Here is a 19,945-nt window from a genome sequence, read left to right as displayed (position 1 = left end):
TTAATGTATAGTGACGCACAGTGTAGCCTGTAATCTTCCCCCGCTACATCTCCCCACCCTGGTAGAGCCAGCATATGGAGTATGTGCTATCCATTGCTAGTAATATAGTAAGATTGCAAATAGGACAGGGTTCATTATGAGGCTACTCTAGCCAGCAAGTGTAACCCCAACAGCTCACAGCGTTCTACTTAGTAATAAGTATTGGAAACAAAGTGCAATTTTTTGTGTGTGTGTTCTAGACTGACATCAAAACAACATTCTCATGTGTCACCAACTTTGAAGAAACCTTTAAGTGGTAGAACTTGTAAAGATAGTTTTCAGAAGGCAGACCACTGTAAAATCAATTTAGATAACTATGTCTTAAAACTAAGCTGATGACAGTTCTACTTTTCAGCTTTCACGTTGCTACTGAGTTCGACTTATAGTTATTAAAGGTCTGAATTGTCTTTTAATATTGACTTCTTACACATGGTAGAACTCAGGACTCTATTAGTTGTTACAGAGATGCAACTCCAGTGTGGAAAGTGATAAAGGTTGCTTGTGTACAGACCAGAGAGCCAGGCTGATGGCATGAATTCTGTTTCAGTAGAAAGTTGGAAATTTGTATCAACCAATGTTTCTTTGTGTAAAATTAAGATAGCACCATGTGTATTGTGAAGATTAGAGATTATTCTGTAGAAAAAAAAACTCTACAAGCACTTACTTGATCCTTAATGAAATAGCTGCTGTTAGAATGTTGTCAGAATCTCCTGCCAAGAGAGGGATAATGTGATGAACATGGTTTTGTTAAGTCTTAATCACAGCTGAGAGGCATAAAAGTCCTTTTCATGGGGTGGGTAAAAACCGTGCTGCCTAAGAGCAATACAAGCCTATATTGATGTGAGAACAATTTATATGAGTTCATGAAGATGGTAACTTCTCTGCAAACAAGAGGTCTGGGCCTGTGTGCCTGGCTATTCTTGGGCATTGGAACCCACACAAGTAAGAAAACCTACAAGTTTGTTACAGATATGTAGGTGTACAGTATACCCAACCGAATGCCGCTGAAGTGCTTCACGGTTTATAGACTTTGGAATCACTAAGGTTTGTCTGACCTTCCTGTGGCTACTTCCTTTGAAAGATACAAATATTTAAGTGTAGTCTAGAAATCCCTGTCTTGGATCATTTTTACCAACTCTTCACTTGCTGTTGGTCTTCTTTTCCTTGCATTTCAGTGAGGGTGATGATGAGTTATATAGTATGGCTAGTACTTGAAGGTACATATCTGACTCAGACCTGTAGCTGGTCACAGGCAAGCAGTGGGGTGTAAATGCACAGAAGCACGTGAGCTGTCAGTATGGAAGCAGTCATCCTACCTGCCTGTGCCAACTTTCTTACACACCTGAGGTCTGATGAGCTTTGCTGTTACTTTAAACAGCACTCATGATTATTACATCAACTGTGTTATTTACTTGTAAAATAAATTAGCCTCACACGTGATAATAAAATTAAAATAATTACATTTAACATTTTAAAAGTTTTTATTTTTATGTGTATGAGTGTTTTGGGCGCTGCATGAATGTAAAGTGTGTACTGTGTGTATACAGTTCCTGCACAGACCAGAAGGGAATGTTAAAGCCCCCGGAGGCAGAGTTACAGATAGGTCTGAGTCATCATAAGGGTACTGGGAATTGAACCAGGTCCTCCACAAGAGGAGTGAGTGCTCTTAACTGCTCAGCCACCTCTCCATCATCTACAGTTAATTTTGATGTATTATTTTAGGTACTTACTTACCCTTAGAGTAGTAGAGGACAGATGGAAACACCTCTGAAACTCAGGCTTCAGTTTGAGGATTATTATTACTTTGTCAGCACTATTTGCCAATTGGTAAAAACTAGGTAAAGCTTAATCCTTGACTGAGAAGTTAAAGTGATAAAAAAGAATGGAAGCACGTGTTTCGTTGTGTTGGTCCCTCTGATCATTACTTGTATGCACACACAGGACTATAGCTAGGGAATCAGGCAGAATGCTTATCCTTAATTCTCAGTATTTTCAGGAATTCAAGTCAGTATCTCTATTTGTTTCTCTTAGGACTTAGAATCTGTATCATGATTGTATCAAGTATTCTGTAGCACAAATTTATGTTTAAGATGGAGTGCATCTTATTAAAAAAAAAAAAAAAACCAAAAACTTTTTTATAGGTATGAATAAGAATTTTAAATTCTTGAAAAATTATGGCTTATAATTATTGAAACATTTTTGCTTATTGTATGATGGATTTATCATTAGTAAAGAACAAAGCATCAGAAATTATTTTCTCCAAGAACACACATACTAATCATAATTTTAAATTTCTCATTGTAGCTGGAACGAGTAAATTTGTCTGCAGCCCAGACTCTGAGAGCCGCTTTCATTAAGGTGAGGTACAGTAACTTCTTATATTTATTAACTTTTATATGTAAGTCTAAATACCATGTATTGTTGCTAGTTTTCTTTTGGTGAAAATTATTTTAGGTCACATAGATATTTTTTAGTTTTAGACAAGCTTTAAACACAAAAGGCACACAACAAATGCTGTTTCAGATGAGTACTCAGAAGCACATTTTATGTTCCTTCTATTCTTCAAAGTTGTTTATAAAAATGTAAATTAGTTATACTTCATATTGATTAATTATGGGATATAAAATTTGTAAATAATATGGCAGACTAAGGTAACTTTGGGAATATAGTTATGACATTCCAAGTGAGTTTCTTCATTGTTCTTAGACCTAAGCTATTGACAGGATGGCTGGTAACATGGTGAGCTCTTGTGTTCAAACAGATGTGTCCCAAGTGTGAATATTCACATGCTTGGTGACTTTGTGTTACAATGAGTGTGAGCCAGCTTAGTAATAAGAATCCATTTTCGATACACTGTTAAACAATTTCACTGCACACAACCACTGGAAAGCTGAAAATATATAGTTGATTTCATATTTGTTCTCAGCGTATATTTCTATTTGGGGCTATACTTGAGAGACTTAATGTATATATTGAGCATATTGTTTTAAAATGTTACCTGCTTTCTCAACTCACATATATGCTTGGGTGCCCCCAAATATATTTTTATTTACTTTTAAATTTCCATTATTAACTACAGTAACTTAAGTCAAAATATTTTAATGCTTAAATTAAGAATAAACTTAAACATTTTTAGTAGCTGTTACCTTTAGTGATATTCAAAAAATAGGTAAAACAGTGTACCCTTGAGGAATATTTTTCTGACACTGTGACAAAAATACAATTGTGTGATTATGGTAGATCTGCATATCTGGGATTGTCACATAGATACATTATCTACAGCAATGATCTTTTAGTGTTGTTTTTCTTTGTTTGTTTACTACTGACATAAAGTCTTAACTTTACACAAATCTGGACTTGAACTTTGGCCTTAAAATAACCCTTTGGTCTCTGTCTTCCAGGTACTGGAAGCTATAGACATGTACTGTTCTGCTTCAGGCTCACAGCTATGATTGTTAAGTACACATTGATCACATAGTTAAACAGTTACTGTTAAATTCCCCTGCTAGTTAGGTCTCAAGTGAAACTAAAGAAAGCTATGTAGAAGAAGGTGATTTTGTGTTTTTAAATTTCCTTTTGAGAAGCTGCAGAGGTAGCTCAACAGTTAAAAGAACTTGCTGCTCCTCCAGAATACCTAAATCATTGGCCACAAAACTGTGCTTTACCTTGTGGGACACTTTTCTGTCATGCTAGAGTCCTTACAGAGTTGAGTACCCATCACATTCAAGGTTGAAATCATCAAGTGCAGATAGCATCTCTGATCTCAGAGCAGAGGTTTTGGAGGTAATTGTTGAATTTGAGGTGTTGAAGGTTTAGCCAGCACGTTAGCCAGAAAACACCAAAACAGCTGTTCTCAACCAGTGGGTTGCAACCCATTTGTGGGGGTTGAAGGATGCTTCACAGGGGTCAACTAACACCATTGGAAATAATCATATTCATAACAGTAGCAAAATTACAGTTATGAAGTAGCAACAAAAATAATTTTGTGGTTGGGAGTCATCACAACGTGAGAAATTGTATTAAAGGGATCAGCATTAGGAAGGATGAGAACAACTATACTAAGACGTATAATCCCAAAGTTATGCCAGGCACACTGCAAACTCAAGAGGGTTGTGTGAAGAATTTTCAAAAAGCGAATGCCATGATACTTAGCATCTGTTTATACTGTATGAAGTATACTACTTCATACTTCATATACTACTTCAAGTAGTATACTTCTCCTGAAGTAGTTTGTGATTTCAACATACTAGATGGATCTGTATTCCTTTAAATGATGTCGCATTTTTGTGGAACTAATAAAAGCCAAGTAACACACACACACACACACACACACAGGATCAATGTGCAAGAAAGAATGGGAATGGTAGCTCCAGTGTAAGGCCAGTGTTTGAGAAATGACAGTGCTTAGGGAGTGCAAACATCCCATTAATACGTAGCAATGAGATTAATATTAATTAATATTAGCAGTGAGATAATCTGTTGTCTGTTTTGTTGAATGCATAGACTTTAGGCTTTGGGTTGTGGAGTTGTTAGAACATACTGCCTACCTAAGTTATTTGCACTACCTAAGCAGCATTTGGCTCTAAGAGCTCTATGAACTGAGAAAGTTGAGTGAGTCTGTGAGACTTTTTGCTGTGCCAGATCTAACTTGAATTAAGAACTTTGTTTGCAGACTTTGATTTAATTCTTTCAGCATTTTAACTTAATTAGCAAGATGTTTTTCTACAGATCTTTCCTGCAAGCACCTAGAGAATGCTCCCATGCCCCCAAGGCAATTCATTATGTAGGTGGACTTAATGCTACCCATACAAGGAAGATAAACAACTGTTAGGAAATAAGCAGCAAGTATAATTTTTGGCAATTTAGGAAACGAATATTGTAACAGTGCATGTAGCCATATTTGAACGTTTTTTCTTTTAAAAGTTACCTTGACAGAACAAACAGAATTTAGATGTTTCATTAATCATTTATCACAGTGATAAGCATAGCAGTTGACACCTAGTACAGTGATCTCAGCATTGAGATACATGTGTATATTCTGTGCCTCTTTCCAATTTTAGTTCACAACCTCAGGTTTTTCTACTTGAGACCTCATAAGAACAAGAGTGTTTTAAGAAAGTGGTGAAACAGAAGAAAACTAACTGCGGTAACATTAGAACGGAACAGCAAAGGCAGAGAGGTTGTGTTTGACAACTAAGGAAGCAAAGTGAGTGCCATCAGGTCAAGGTGGAAATTATGTTTTTACATGATTATTGGGTAAAAGACAAAAAACATTATATCGACTTACTTGGCAGGCATCCTAAAGTAGACAAACTTTCAGTGGGATTAGGAATTTTCTAAGTGGAATAGAACAAAATTACTGAGAAAACAGAAATGCAGAATTTGCCTTTATATTTAGTCTTGGTATGGCAAGATTTTAGTGCCTAGATTTAGCTCAAGTAATGTAGAAGGAATGTACATTTAGTTAAGAAGCTCTGTATATTACATTCCAGGGTACTGTAGGGTGTTGATGAGTTGGTTCCATGTGTAAATACTATTGTCAAGCAGAAAACTAATGCCCAGAGCTGTCTTCTGATTTATACTTGAGCATGTGTCCTTACCTATGGCTAGACAGACAGCCTATTACACACGCACAGACACACGCCCCAATAACAATAATTATAAATAACAGTCGATTTTGAATGAGTGAGATTGTAAAAACCATTGAACAAAATTTTTTGCTATGAAACTAAAATAGGAAATGGAAATTATTGTATGGAATAGTAGGTAAGGGAACAAATCGATTTTATTAAAAACTACAAAAGTTACCCTGGTGTATTATTTTGCTCTTCCTGGCATTTAATTCTAATACAGCACATCTTTAAATTATACTTGGTAGGAGTTATTATTGCCACTCCTTAAGATGAAATATTACATATGCTAAAACCCCTCTCTGCACTTAAACTTCATGGAAAAAGTATTGTATGAGCGGAGATGGGGAGTCTCTGTCAGATTGATTGAGAGAGAATACAGAAGAGAGGCGAGGAATCCTGAGTGCCTCTGTGACTGCACATAATGAAAATGTGCTGGTGCCTCGGCTGTCGGAGCTGCAGACAGTGCCCTCAGTGCTCCCTGCTCCCCACGTCCCTGTGTCCATAGAAGGGAATACTTTCTGAACAATTAAAATTTACCTTTAAAGTGCTGACAACAGTTCTGTGTTTCAAAATTAGCAGATTTTTTTTTTCTTTCAGGCTGAAAAGGAAAATCCAGGCCTCACACAAGACATCATTATGAAAATATTAGAGAAAAAAAGTGTAGAGGTTAACTTCACAGAGTCCCTTCTTCGTATGGCAGCTGATGACGTGGAAGGTATCAGAAAGAAGACGTGTTCAGTGTCTCCCTCCCTGGGAAGGACTTCTTTCAGATCCTTACCATTTGACCAGACAGTTGTCCCCCTGCCCCATGCCTTCATGCTTTTCGTGATGGTTGTGAGCATTGTCTGTACAAAGTAGACACGCAAGCCCTTTAACTTTCTATACTTGTCAGATTTAGCTATATGAGGCATTTGTTGCTGCTGCATCTGTTATTTTTTACCCATTCATATAATGATAAATGAGTCTCAGTTTCACTAGTTCAGAGAAGTATTTTGTGTTGTATTTAAAGGAGTGAACCGTTTGTCTGTCTTTTTTTTTTCAACTACAGATTTGAGAGTGCAACACTAGTGTTGCTGCTTTGCTTTTTAATAAAAATTTAGAGATGGGTTTCACTTAAAACACCATTTTTACAATTAAAATATATATATAGTATCTTACCTTTACTAATAGAGAAGAGAAAGAAGGTCTTTGAATTGATTCCAGGACTTTCAGGAAAGCCTTTGTCGTTTCCTGAGATTTAAACTTAGGCCAGTTTGGCCAGCCTACATTGAAGGCGTAAGTTGCCGAGATTCCTGCAAGACAGTGAGCCTGGTAGTGAGCCTATTTTATCTGCCAAGTCTGATTGAACTCCTTTCCAAAATGCCATTCTGTGATCCCAGCTAAGGTGTTGGATTTGTATTAGTCTTTGTTTACAATGAGAATTTAAGAATGTACTGAAAAATCATAGTAATGAAGCACAGTATATTCCACATTATAGGGTTTTTAATATAATAGCCATAGTATATTCAGCACTATAAGGTTTTTATGAACCATAGTATATTCCACACTATAGTGGTTTAATATAATGAGCCGTAGTGCATTCAGTACTGTAGGAGTTTTAATATAATGAACCATCGTATATTCAGTACTGAAAGAAGTTCATAAAATAGACTGCAGCGTATTCCACAGTATAGGGATTTTAAGTTACTAAATTTAAATTTCTATTCACAAATGTATAAATGAGCTTCACTTTCTTCATGAATTTAAGTATTTAAGGCTTCATGGCATAGTAGAATATCAGTACTGATAAGCGTAGATCAGTGGATGGGTGATTTCGTACATATTCCCATATATTTCAAAAATGTTTGGTCTTACCCTGTTTTACCTCAGCATAAACTTTTTTTTGAACTGTACCAAGTTGAACTTCTTTCTCTTTCTAACTAAATGCTTATTCCTACTGTGTGCTTCCTTGGTCAGCATTGAGAGTTCTTAAACTTGGATTTGTCAGAGAGTCACATGACATTTTTTATTGTTTTTCTGGTTTTTTTGTTTGTTTGTTTTGTTTTTGTTTGTTTTTTTTAATCAGAGTACATGATTGAACGACCAGAGCCAGAATTCCAGGACCTGAATGAAAAGGCACGGGCACTTAAACAGATTCTCAGTAAGATTCCAGATGAGATCAATGACAGAGTGAGGTTTCTGCAGACAATCAAGTAAGTGAGGTTTTTGCTTTGATCTTTTTTTATAACAAGGATTATCAATTCTTTTTATTTTGATATAGAACTTAATTAGAACATTAATTTGAAATAAAATCTGAAAATTTGAATGCCATTAACTTTGAACACAGTGGTCTCAGAGTGTCCTGTTCTTTAAGAATGTTTAAGTGGCAGTAGTGAATCAATGAAATAGTGGAGAAAACATGATAATAATTTAAATTATATAAATAAATTATATAACTAACGTGTATTTCAGATGAAAGCATGCAGACACTAGGTGGGTAGTGGTGGGACATTCAAAGTCATACTCTTAGCTTCAGACCATTGAAGTAGGGGTTTTTAGAATCAACAATGTCTTAGTACCATCACTTCCCTGTATTAACTTATTATATTTTTAATAATTATTCCTCTAGGTGATGAGAATGAGACAAAAAAAGTAACTTACATTTCTAAGGGTAAAGAGCAGTTTGAACTCTAGTAGGCTGATGCCAACATTCTCTGTGCTGTTTTCCATTCCTAGATTCATAATGTTAATCTAATCTATGAAAACAAGTTTCTGCTATTTGAATTGAAATGTAATGATGGATCATCCACTGAATGTCAGTGAGTCGGGAGTGAAATCCAAGGCAGAAATGTAGAACCAGTTTCTTTCCCCCAGGACACTAGTTCTCAACCTGCATATCATGGGTTGTAACCCCATTGGGGTCCCATATCAGATATCCTGAATATCAGGCATTTACATTACAGTTCAGTAGCAAAATTACAGTTGGTAGCAATGATAATTTTATGTTTGGAGGTATCCACACACAACAAATTTTATTAAAGGGTTACACCATTAGGAAAGTTGAGTACCACTGTTTAGGCAGTCAGTGAGGCACCTCTTTACAACCTACTGTAGCCTCAAGAAAATAGGGTGCAAGCTATGTTATGAACAACTAAGTTCTATCTCAAGACCTTGAGAGGTCGCCCATATTTTTAACAAAGGCATGGATGTTACAATTTCATTTCCACTGTTTTAATGTATTAAACACCGTTGCATTAAGAGTAATGGCGTAGAAATATTTAGTTGAAATTTCTACTAAATATATTCCTATGCATTTGAGGATTTATTTGCCCAAAGTTTTTGGATGTCCACATTATGTCTGAAATGAGGAGCCAATCATGTTTGAATAGCACAGATAGCTACAGTTTAGTTTTTTTCTTTAATATGCCTTACCTTTTCATATTTAAATTAATAAGCCTACTTTCCCATATTTTAGCAATATTAAACTTATTACACCAAATTTTATAGGCATATAAATGATTCTGTAGGTTTTGTTTATGTAGTGAAAATACTTCTGCTGACTAGTATGTATAAGCATTTTAAAGTATATTTGCCAAATTGGATTTGAATCGGTGTCATAACACATAGTTCTGTTACAAGTTGCTTAGGTTTTTGACTGTGAAGAATGAAGGTAGGTCACTGGAGAAATGGCTCAGTGGTTGAGTGCACTGACTGCTCTTCCAAAGCAGACCGGGGTTCAGTTCCCAGAACCCACATGGCAGCACCGAACATGGCAATTCACAACTATCTGTAACTCCTGTTGAAGGGGATCCGACACCCTCACACAGATGTTCATGCAGACAAAATACCAGTGTACTTAAAATAGAAATACATCTGTTATAAGAATGAAGGTAACACTCATAAGAACTGAAAGAAGTATTATGCATAAAGTCTAGCAGAAAACCTGAAGCAAACACATCACATTAACACTAGGAAGGAGGAAAGGCTCCTCTTTTTCTGTACCTAGTTGGTTAGGAAAAAAAAAAAAAAAAGTCTATTATGAGAATATTGTAAATTTTTTGATTAATGAATACTTCTGTTTGAACTTATATTGGAACTTCTTTGTGGAACTAATTTTAATAAAAGTCTGGCACATTCCAGTTGATGAGAGCTAATGATGATCCTGATTTAATGCATCAAAAGCCATGCATTCATTGGTTTATTCTTTGTTGTTTACTTTATATCCTGTCAGGCAACTTAGTTCAGGAGAGCTAAACTGAGCATGCTGTGTAGGCACTGCTTCAGTCTTCCGATGTAAAGATGCATATGTGAATTTGGGTGGGACATTTAGGAGCTCTACTTTTCTGTTCAGTTTTCTTATGTGTTTGTTCGTTTGCTAAGTTCTATGTACATTTCATCTGATGTCCATTGCCTACCTTTGTGATGTGTTAGACAAAACTTACTAAACAACTGTAGATGCACATTTCTTCTCTCTGTATCGTATCTGTCAGTTATTACAGAATGCATCTGCAAATTCTTTATAACAGAATGACACTTATTTTACCTCAATGCTTTATCTGGTTCACTGTCCAAGTATTGTTTTGCACTGGTGTGTTTTTTTTGCAGTTTGAGAATTCCCAGGTGACTACTCATACAATTCAGTGTTCCTAGTATAAACCTATGCTTTTCTGTGTGTATATGGATAATGTATTTGACGTAAGTTATTTCAGGATGTTTTTTAAAGACATTGTTCAACAACTGGGTAAGACACTGTTTTGCCAGATCTCCATTTACACCAGGCTTAGGGATAGTATTGGTTAATATTGTTTTTAAAAGTGCTCTGTATCACTAAGGTAGCAGATCTTAGTCAACTACTGATCACCAAATTGCAGTGGATTTAAAATGTGGCCCATCAACAGTCACCTGGGGTATTCTTTCTACCCCCACCCCATCCAGAGTTATACCGGCTCTTAATTGTATTATAATAAATGTGCAAGAATACAGAGTTTCTGTGTGTCGGTGGGATGCAGGGTGCTGTCCAGTGCATGGTTGCCATATGTAAACATTAAAAACCCAGCCTCTTAACGAATAATTGGCATGTAGTTGTCACCTATAGTCACTAGTCCTGTCAGTACTGCTCCATAATTTGTTCTAACTGTGACTTAGTACCCATTACTCAGACTTTCCCTGTACCCCTTCCTCCACTATCCCCAGCCTCTAGTCAAACCATTTACTCTCAACTTCTATCAAATCAGTATTTTTAGACCTTATTTACAAGGAGAATTATATGGTAATGTCTCTCTCTGTTTTACATCTAGTACTACTCTCCAATTTAATTCATATTATTATAAATTGCAGCGTTCCATTGTTTTTCACTATTGAATAGTATTCATAGTAACATAGTACTGTGTTTACTGTTTCCATTCATCCAGCAGTTGATGGACATCAGACTTGTTTCCTGTGTTTAACTATTTTGTGAATACTTTGTGGTGAATATGGGAGTTATTTCGTCTATTTTAGATGTGTATCTAAGAAGTGAGATTGGTGGTATACCATTTTTTAATTCCTGAGAAACCCTAATACTGTTCTCTACAGTAATGTGATAATTAATGTACAATCCCACCTCAGTGTTTGTGGCTCTCCTTTACAGCCTTGCCAGCATTTGTTATGTTTGTGTTTTTATCACTGATACTCGCCCTAGGGTGAAGTGATGTTTTCTTTTGCTTTTGATTTGTGTTTCTGTTACTTAGTACTGTTGTCTTTCACCTACCTATGGACACTAATGTTTTGAGAAATGTAATTTCTTGTTTATTTCTTAATCTGTTTGATTAATTTGCCTCAGTGTTTTATGTTCTTATCTAGTGTTGTTCTCTTAGGCTTTCTTGGGTGTTTTTTGAAATAAAGGAGAATTTAGTAGTAATTTTATCAGTTGGTATATTATTAAATTTTGTTACTCAGAAATTGGAGAGTAAAGATTGTCTATGTTCAAACCTCCCCCTGTACCCCTGATAGGCTGAAAGCCTTTTCCACAATCCCTGGCCTGACTCTGACAACCAAGGGTTGTCCTTGATTCAGACAGAGCCACTGTGGGTGGAGCACTCCTAGAAGCCTGTCTTGGAACTGTAGCCACCATGGCACCAATCTTTGTCATGGTCCAACAGCACATTAGAGGGTAGGACCAAGGCCCATTCTTGCAAAGGCTCTTGTTTTTTGTAAGCTTACAACCAAAGAAAGTACTAGGCATCAGTGCTGTTCCTAGATTAGAAGTCCAGTAGCCTAGAGTCTGCATTCCCATGTTATTTAGAGCTGTTCTAGAAGCTCTGCTGACAGGGCACCCTGGCAAAGTGTCCAATGTACAACCTGTCCTAGCAAATGTGGTTTGTCACCAAACTATACTGCTTTGGACTGAGGTATTGGAAGAAGACCCTTTCCCACCTGAACTGAAGCTAGGTTTTGTTATACATGAGTCTGCACAGTCTCAGGTATACTGAACCCTTTGTGTAGCTAGCAGTGTTACAAGCCAAACTAGTTTGATGCTGGGACACCGCTAGAATCCTATTATGAGCACTGGCCTAATAATAACTGTGCTACTTGTGTTTCAGAGATGGATGAAGGAGGCAGCAACTTGGTACCAAGGTTAATAATGCTAGATTAAGTTGTGCCTGGGCCTTAGCCGCAGAGATCTGCGTAGTCTGGAGGAGGGCAGCTACCCCTCAGGCAGCCTCAACATGGTTGTTTGCAGATGCCCAGCTCTCTGCCTAATGCCAGAACTGGTCCCAGGCTGTTTGGATTCTTTCTATCATACAAGGCCTCAGTGTCTCTTAGGTGCTTTGCCTCATTATGGGCTTGGACCTCAACAATGAGACAAAGCTGTGCTAACTTTCCTGCTCTTCTTCCTCCTGGCTTATTATATAGAGCAGAGCTAGTGTAAGAGTGGTCCAGGCCATCAGCCTCCTGGCCTGATGCTGTCCTAACAGTTAAGTTTCTAGCCACGCAAGTCCCTGGGGCTTTCCCCAACCCCTGGGTCCCAGTGTGGCTTTGCTAGGATTGTTGCATCCCTGTATCATGAACAGTTTCCTCCTTTAACTGAGAGGCACCTCCCTCTGCTCTGGGTTTCCTGAATTTGAAAGACAGGGGTGATGGAGACTCTTTCCTTCCTACCTCAGGTGCAACTAAAATCAGGCTCTCTGGCCACTCACCTAATTCCACTAGGTTTGTGCTTATAGTTTGATGTTTGTGATAGCTCTTTAATTTGGTGTGTCTGTGGAAACACCAGAGACTGATTCAGCAGCCTCTCATCATGCTTGCCTTCCAGATTCCCAGTTCTTAAAAGCAGCTATAGGATAGACTCTAGCAAAGCCCTTTCTCTTCGTCCTGCCTTGCTCTCCTGCCCAGAAAAGTTAAGCAGTCTGTTTCTGAGCTGCTGACCTGCCCTATATCCATCCATTTCCACTGTAGTCACATCTTTCTCATTAGTTGTGATAACAGTTACATAGTTACTGTTTTTGCAGAATATTAAAATAAACTAAAAAATGATGTTGCATTTGCATAGTATGTAATCGCTGTTATCTTTATTATATTCATTATAGGAAAAAAGGGTATTTACTACTTCAGAATGAGCTAAAGTACTTACTATATGAACTGAGAGAATTAAGTGTGGAAATGAGGAGTATTTTTAGGGATGTGGCTTAGTTGGTAGAGAACTTACCTATCATGTATGAAGAGCAGAATTTAATCCACAATTGCATAAACTGGGAATGATTCCACTCTGGAGGTGGATCCAGGAGGATCGTAGAAGTTCAAAATTCTTAGTTGCGTGTTACTAGTTCAAAGCCAGTCCTGGTTACTTGAGACCATGTCTCAAAAGAAAGATAGCCAGCCATGTGGTGCACGCCTTTAATCCCAGCACTCAGGAAGCAGAGACACGATAATCTATGACGATCTCAGATTCAGGCCATCCTGGTCTGTATCAATGGGGAAAAGGGGGTGATATAACGTGATTCATAATTACACAGACATATTTCTTTCATTGTAGCTGGTTTTAAGGATTTTTTTTGTTCCTTTCCTAACAGGGATATAGCTAGTGCAATAAAAGAACTACTTGATACAGTGAATAATGTTTTCAAGAAATACCAATACCAGAACCGCAGGGTAAGTTGCGTGTCGTTGTTGCCCCACTTACATGCTTGCATTCAGTTGTTTATGACCCGTGAACTGAGGGGTTTGGTGTTTAGACATCGTCTCCTGGAGTTTGTCTACAGATGTGAATATTGTGTGATTATTTGAGTAAAGACTTTTTTTTTTTTTTTTGCTTTTTTTAAATTATTTTTTTTTAATTACAGTTTATTTCATTTTGTATCCCAGCTGTAGCCCCCTCCCTCATTCCTTCCCAAACCCACTTTTCCTCCCTCATCTACTCCTATGCCTCTCCGCAAGTCCACTGATAGGGACAGTCCTTCTTCCCTTCCATCTGACCCTAGCCTATCAGGTCTCATCAGGACTGGCTGCATTGTCTTCCTCTTTGGTCTGATAATGCTGCTCCGCCATCAGGGGGAGGTGATTAAAGAGCCAGCCACTTGTTCATGTCAGAGCCTGTCTCTGTTCCCATTACTAGGGAATCCACTTGGACACTTGAGCTGCCAAGGGCTACACCTGTACAGGGGTTCTAGGTTATCTCCATGCATGGTCCTTAGTTGGAGTATCAGTCTCAGAGAAGAACCCTTTGGCCGGATTTTTTTATTCTGTTGCTCTCCTTGTGAAGCTCCTGTCCCTTCCAGGTCTTTCTCTCTCCCCCTTCTTTCATAAGATTCCCTGCACTCTGCCCAAACTTCAGCTATGAGTCTCAGCATCTGCTTTAATACCCTGCTGAGTAGAGCCTTTCAGAGGCCCTCTGTAGTAGGCTCCTGTCCTGTTCCCTGTTTTCTCCCTCTTCCAATGTCCATCCTGTTTGCTTTTCTGAATGAGGATTGATCCTCTTACCCAGTGTATTTCTTCTTACTTAACTTTTTTAGGTGTTCAGATTTTAGTATACTAGAAAAGATCATTCTGAGTGAGGTATCCCAGAAGCAGAAAGACCACATGGCATAAACTCACTTATAAGTGGATATTAATAATATAGGAGGTAAAGGCTCTTACGGCTTATGGAATATAAAGTCTATCCAATATTCGTTAGAATCATTGACCTTTGACTTAGTCTTTTGTGATATTCTTTTGACTTAGCTTTTTTTTTTTTTTTTTCATAAATATAGGCACTTGAACACCAAAAGAAAGAATTTGTAAAATACTCCAAAAGTTTCAGTGACACTCTGAAGACATATTTTAAAGATGGCAAGTAAGTATTGTTATTTATACTTTTCTACTAAAATTTTAAATTAATGTTTTTGTAGGCTATTAAAACCATGTCATTTAGGCCAGTGAGAGCTCTCCATTGGTAAAAGGCCTGACAACCCAAGTTTAATTCCAAACACTCACATGGTAGAGGTTAGGGGCCAGAGAAGATATGAATGTAAAAATTAAAAGGGAAAGATCATGTAAGATGAGCACACTATTAATAATAAAATCATCTGGTTTAACAGAACCAGGTGAATGGAAAGTGAGTGCCTTCTTATTGTCTAACCAAGCTTAAGCCTACATTGAGAATTTTTGAGACTTTCTGAAAAGGACCTGATGATAAAATTTCAAGTATACAATATTCTCCTGAACATGTTTTTATTTGTTTCTTTGTTTTGTTTTTTGCCATTTATAGATATGAAGCCATCCTTAACTTACTAGTTTGTACCAACACCTAAAATAATTTGTTTTCAAACTTTAGCGTCTGATGGACTAGGTCTGAAATTGGGGTCCAATAATTATACATTTCTAAGATTTTCCAGGTACTGTCAAAGCTGCTAGTGCCTTAAGAAATTGTGCACAGGAGTTAATATAATAATTCTCAATTCCTTCTCTGTTTGAAAACCACCCTGGGTCAGTTTTTAAAAGTCCCATTGCCACAATTTCCCATTGGACGATTTACACCTTGACCTGCACAGGAGCATGGTCTAGATGTATTGTAAATGTCCCAGGTGATAAAGTAGCTTACCACAGTGTTCTGCTAAATAAGAGATGCTAAAGAAACAGTATACCTGAGTAAAAAAGTACGAAAGCAAATGAATAGGAAAACCAAGACAGTTGAAAGTGGGATGTCAGTCTTACATTTATACAAAACTGCCTGTAGAGCCCTGTGTAGATTGAGGTATTGTGTTTTCTGTGTATGTACTTAGTTTTTAAACAGAAGGTGTGGGTCAGCAGTGCTTCAGGTAAAATGCTAAAAATTGTACTGAAAAGGACTTTTAAATAATTTATAAAACTAGGCTACTCTAAATAGGCACAGCAAACATCTTTGAAGTTTTAAGATCCTGTATAAAATAACACCCATTATATTATTATAATTTTTTTTAAATAAAAGCACAATGATGTATAAATTTTAGGGTCAATTTTAATGTTCAGACAAATTTAAATACTTATATTTATTTATATTACAATTTAAAGATAGTTGCATTAATGGTTTTATGTTCTTTATGCAAATTCACATTGTCTAGGGAAAATGATCCTTTGTGACTTAGTTTAATAAACTAAGCCTAAATAACCAAAGATATAATTTACATAATGGTATCATTATTTCTAATTTTAATTAATCATGTACAATAAAATGTTAAAGGGTGGAAATTTACATTCCGCTAATCTAAAATTATATATGCATTATTCAAGCTTGCTACTATTTTTCTGCTCTTTGGCCAGCTTTAAATTCAGTTTTGTTTTGTTTAAATATGCTGTGAGTTTTGGACTTGTCTACCCCAAATAGAAAAATTTTTAGTGGAGTGACATCTTTTAAGACATCTTGCACTAGGGAGACAAATTCTCATTAAATCAACTGGGTCATTCCTACCCGCTCCTGGGTGAAAAATGCCTAAGATGAAGATCCAAACAGCAGCCCTGGTACAGAGGAACTGATTGGGCTACACAGTGGCTACACAGACCCACCTACACAGTGGGTCTAACCACACATTGAGACTAGAGGCCCAGCTCTGCTCTGTAGTCACACAAGGACAGGCCTCTAGGAGACCATCCTGCACTTAAAATAGCTTTCCCCTCCTCCTGTAGCAGATATCCTGCCAACAGCTTCCCCTCCCTCCTGTTCTCCCAGTCCCTCCCCTCACTCCCAGATCAACTCCTCTTCTGTTTACCTTAAAAAAATAAAATAAAAAGCACCCCTCCCAGGAAAATCAACTGAACTTGGCCTAACAAGAAACAGTAAGACTTGTCTCAAACCTTCATATCAAGTCTGAACATGGCAACACAGTAAGAAAAAAACACCCCTCCCCCTCATTGTTGGGAGTGCCATAAGAACAAGCTATACCACCATACGGTATATGCTGATTAACCATCTCAGACCCATACAGGGTCTGTGTTTGTCATTAGAGAAGCTTTTAAAAGCATGCTTTTATATTTGTTGGCTCCAGATACTGAATTACTTGTTTTTGGGCAACAGTTAGGTTAGGGTGGGTGAGATTAAAAGTGATTAACTTTTCTTAGTTTATCATGCCCATTAATGGTAGATGTGCCATCAATCTCAAGGCTTAGTATCATGCTACAGCAGATCATGTTATTGGAGACCTCATCTGAGTCATGATTTCAGCATATAAGATTAAATTTGTTAACAGAATTTTATTTTGTATCTAAAATCACAGTCTCTACCAATTTGGATTCTCCTCTTGACCAGTGACTTGTTTAGCCTAAAAGATCTTGAGTTGGATTCTTTCAGAGGTCCCATCCTGTTTCTTCTCTTGTATCACTGCTGGTGTCTATCCTGTTTACCATTCAGAATGAGATTTAAGCATCCTCCCTAGGGTCCTCCTTAGTGTTTAGCTTCTTTAGGTCTGTAGATGGCTATCTTATATTATATGGCTAATATCCTCTTTATAAGTGAGTGTATACCATGTGTGTCTTTTCTATTTCTGGGTTACCTCACTTAGGATGATCTTTTCTAGTTCCATCCATTTGCCTGCAAATTACATGATTTCCTTGTTTTTAATAGCTGAGTAGTATTCTATTGTGTAGATGTACCACAATTTCTGAATCCATTACTTTGATTGTTTCCCGATTCTGGCTATTACAAATAAAGCTGCTGTGATAGTTGAGCAACAGGGGATCATAGCTACTGAGACTTATGGCCAAACTTTGGGTAGAGCTCAGAGAGTCTTATGGAAGAAGAGGGATGTTGGAAATAGAGGTACATAGAGGGGACAGGAGCCCCATAGGAAACCAGCAAAGCTAAAGGATCTGAGCCCAGCAGGTTGTGCAGAGACTGATGCACCAACTGCATCATGAGGACCATGGAGAGGACCTAGATCTCTTCTTGCCCAGATGTGCCCACTTGACAGCTCAGTCTCCATGTGGATCTCCAAGTAAGAGGAGCAGGGGCTACCTCTATCATGAATTTCATTGCCTGATCTTTGATCACTCGCCCCTGATGATGTAGCCTTGCCAAGCCACAGAGGAAGAGGATCCAGGCAGTCCTGTTGAGATTTAAAAATCTATGGGTTATAGATTTAAAAATCTATAGATGGCAGTGGTGGATAACTCCCCTTTCAGTGGACTAGGGGAAGGGGAAAGAAGAAGGAAGGGTGGGGCTAGATAGAAGCTTCAATCTGGATATTTAATGAATAAATTGTGAAATAAAAATTAAAAAAAAAAAAATGAAGGTGGTTGAGTTAGTAACCCTTCAACCCCTTATTGCCAATCAGAACCACCAGGAGTCAGTAATTCCCAGACACTGTAGATTTTTAGCCTAAGACATTAAATCCCAAACTGGAAAGTTTAGAATACTCACTACCAACTTGACTTTCCCCCTTTATTCCACTGCTACCATTTATATGACATTAGCTATAAATATTTTATTTTCAAGTAGTGAATTTTAGGAATGAAATTAATGCTTTTTCTTTTTCTTTTTAAACAGGGCAATAAATGTGTTCATAAGTGCCAACCGGCTAATTCATCAAACCAACTTGATACTTCAGACCTTCAAAACTGTGGCCTGAAAGTTGTATATGTTAAGAGATGTACTTCTCAGTGGCAGTATTAAACTGCATTTATCTGTAAATTTTAAAGTTTGACTGTATAAATTATCAGTCCCTCCTGAAGGGATCTAATCCAGGATGTTGAATGGGATTATTGCCATCTTACACCATATTTTTGTAAAATGTAGCTTAATCATAATCTCACACTGAAGATTTTGCATCACTTTTGCTATTATCATTCTTTTAAGAATTATAAGCCAAAAGAATTTACGCCTTAATGTGTCATTATATAACATTCCTTACAAGAACTGTAAATATTGGTGTTTGTTTCTGACATTTTAACTTGAAAGCGATATGCTGCAAGATAATGTATTTAACAATATTTGGTGGCAAATATTCAATAAATAGTTTACATCTGTTAAACATTTCTTTACTTGAAAAAAAAAGATACATATATATATGTGTGTGTGTATATATGATCAGAAGACCAAGACAATTTGGTATATTGTTAAAGATCTTCTAATGGGAGCTTACTAGCAGTTTATCAAATAATAAAGCAACAACAATTCCTATTTTTTTTTTTTTTTGTCCTTAATCACTTTGGGCAAAACATATAAAGGACTGTGTATTTTTTTCACTATTTCCAATCTTTAGAGACCTCTGACAAGAGAGTGCAGTCTACTGTGTCTTCATAATATAGTGACACTTTCTGAACAATGTGACATTGTAGATTATGATACCAAAAAAATTACTTCTGATACACTAGGCCCTAATAAGCTTTTCACATTTTGCCAAAGTAGTCAAAATTAATAAAAACTTTCAATAGCTGTATAGAGATTTTCATCAGTGTTAATATAATATACACTTTAATTTTATATTTTCACACTAGAGAAATTTAGGAAACTATTGGATATTGTGTTGAGTGATTTGAGTTTTCAATTAATAATAAAGGGAAATCGGTTTTTTTTCATCTCTTATAAAGAAATGAAATGTTAAACTAAATCTATTGGCAACATATTTTGGCTATAATATAATTTAGTTATTTTATTCTATTTTCGGAAAATAAGTTTCTAAAGGTTGCTATCATTGATAACATAAAACAACCCTGATATAAGTTAGTACGTGAAAAGAAGCAAAGCACAAAAGACAGATAATGCATTGAACTTTTAAACTTATGATTGTTTCTAATTTGATTTCTCTTTCTTCAAAAGAGAACTATTAAAACAAACATAAGTAATAACCTTTAGTATTTTCATCAAA

At 36.8% G+C, this 19,945-nt stretch overlaps 1 protein-coding gene across 6 annotated transcripts in view; it reads left to right on the top strand.

Moving 5' to 3' along the window:
- The window catches only part of Pdcd10 (programmed cell death 10), a 40,829-nt gene extending 21,721 nt beyond the window's left edge, over window positions 1-19,108 (top strand). For all 6 annotated transcript variants that reach the window (XM_055596607.1, XM_055596606.1, XM_055596602.1 and 3 more), the window contains 6 exons: window positions 2,344-2,397; window positions 6,270-6,387; window positions 7,738-7,864; window positions 13,703-13,781; window positions 14,879-14,961; window positions 18,625-19,108. In XM_055596607.1, coding sequence (XP_055452582.1) covers window positions 2,344-2,397; window positions 6,270-6,387; window positions 7,738-7,864; window positions 13,703-13,781; window positions 14,879-14,961; window positions 18,625-18,706 — 543 coding nt within the window. In that variant the 3' untranslated portion in view covers window positions 18,707-19,108. The remainder of the gene's footprint in view (window positions 1-2,343; window positions 2,398-6,269; window positions 6,388-7,737; window positions 7,865-13,702; window positions 13,782-14,878; window positions 14,962-18,624) is intronic.
- The last annotated feature ends 837 nt before the right edge of the window (window positions 19,109-19,945 follow it).

The sequence above is a fragment of the Psammomys obesus genome, unplaced genomic scaffold, assembly GCF_907164565.1.
Source record: "Psammomys obesus unplaced genomic scaffold, mPsaObe1.curated_primary_1811, whole genome shotgun sequence".
In the NCBI taxonomy this organism is placed as follows: Eukaryota; Metazoa; Chordata; class Mammalia; order Rodentia; family Muridae; genus Psammomys; species Psammomys obesus.
The sequence above is the reverse complement of the archived record's forward strand: the minus strand, read 5'-3'. Positions and strand labels throughout refer to the sequence as shown.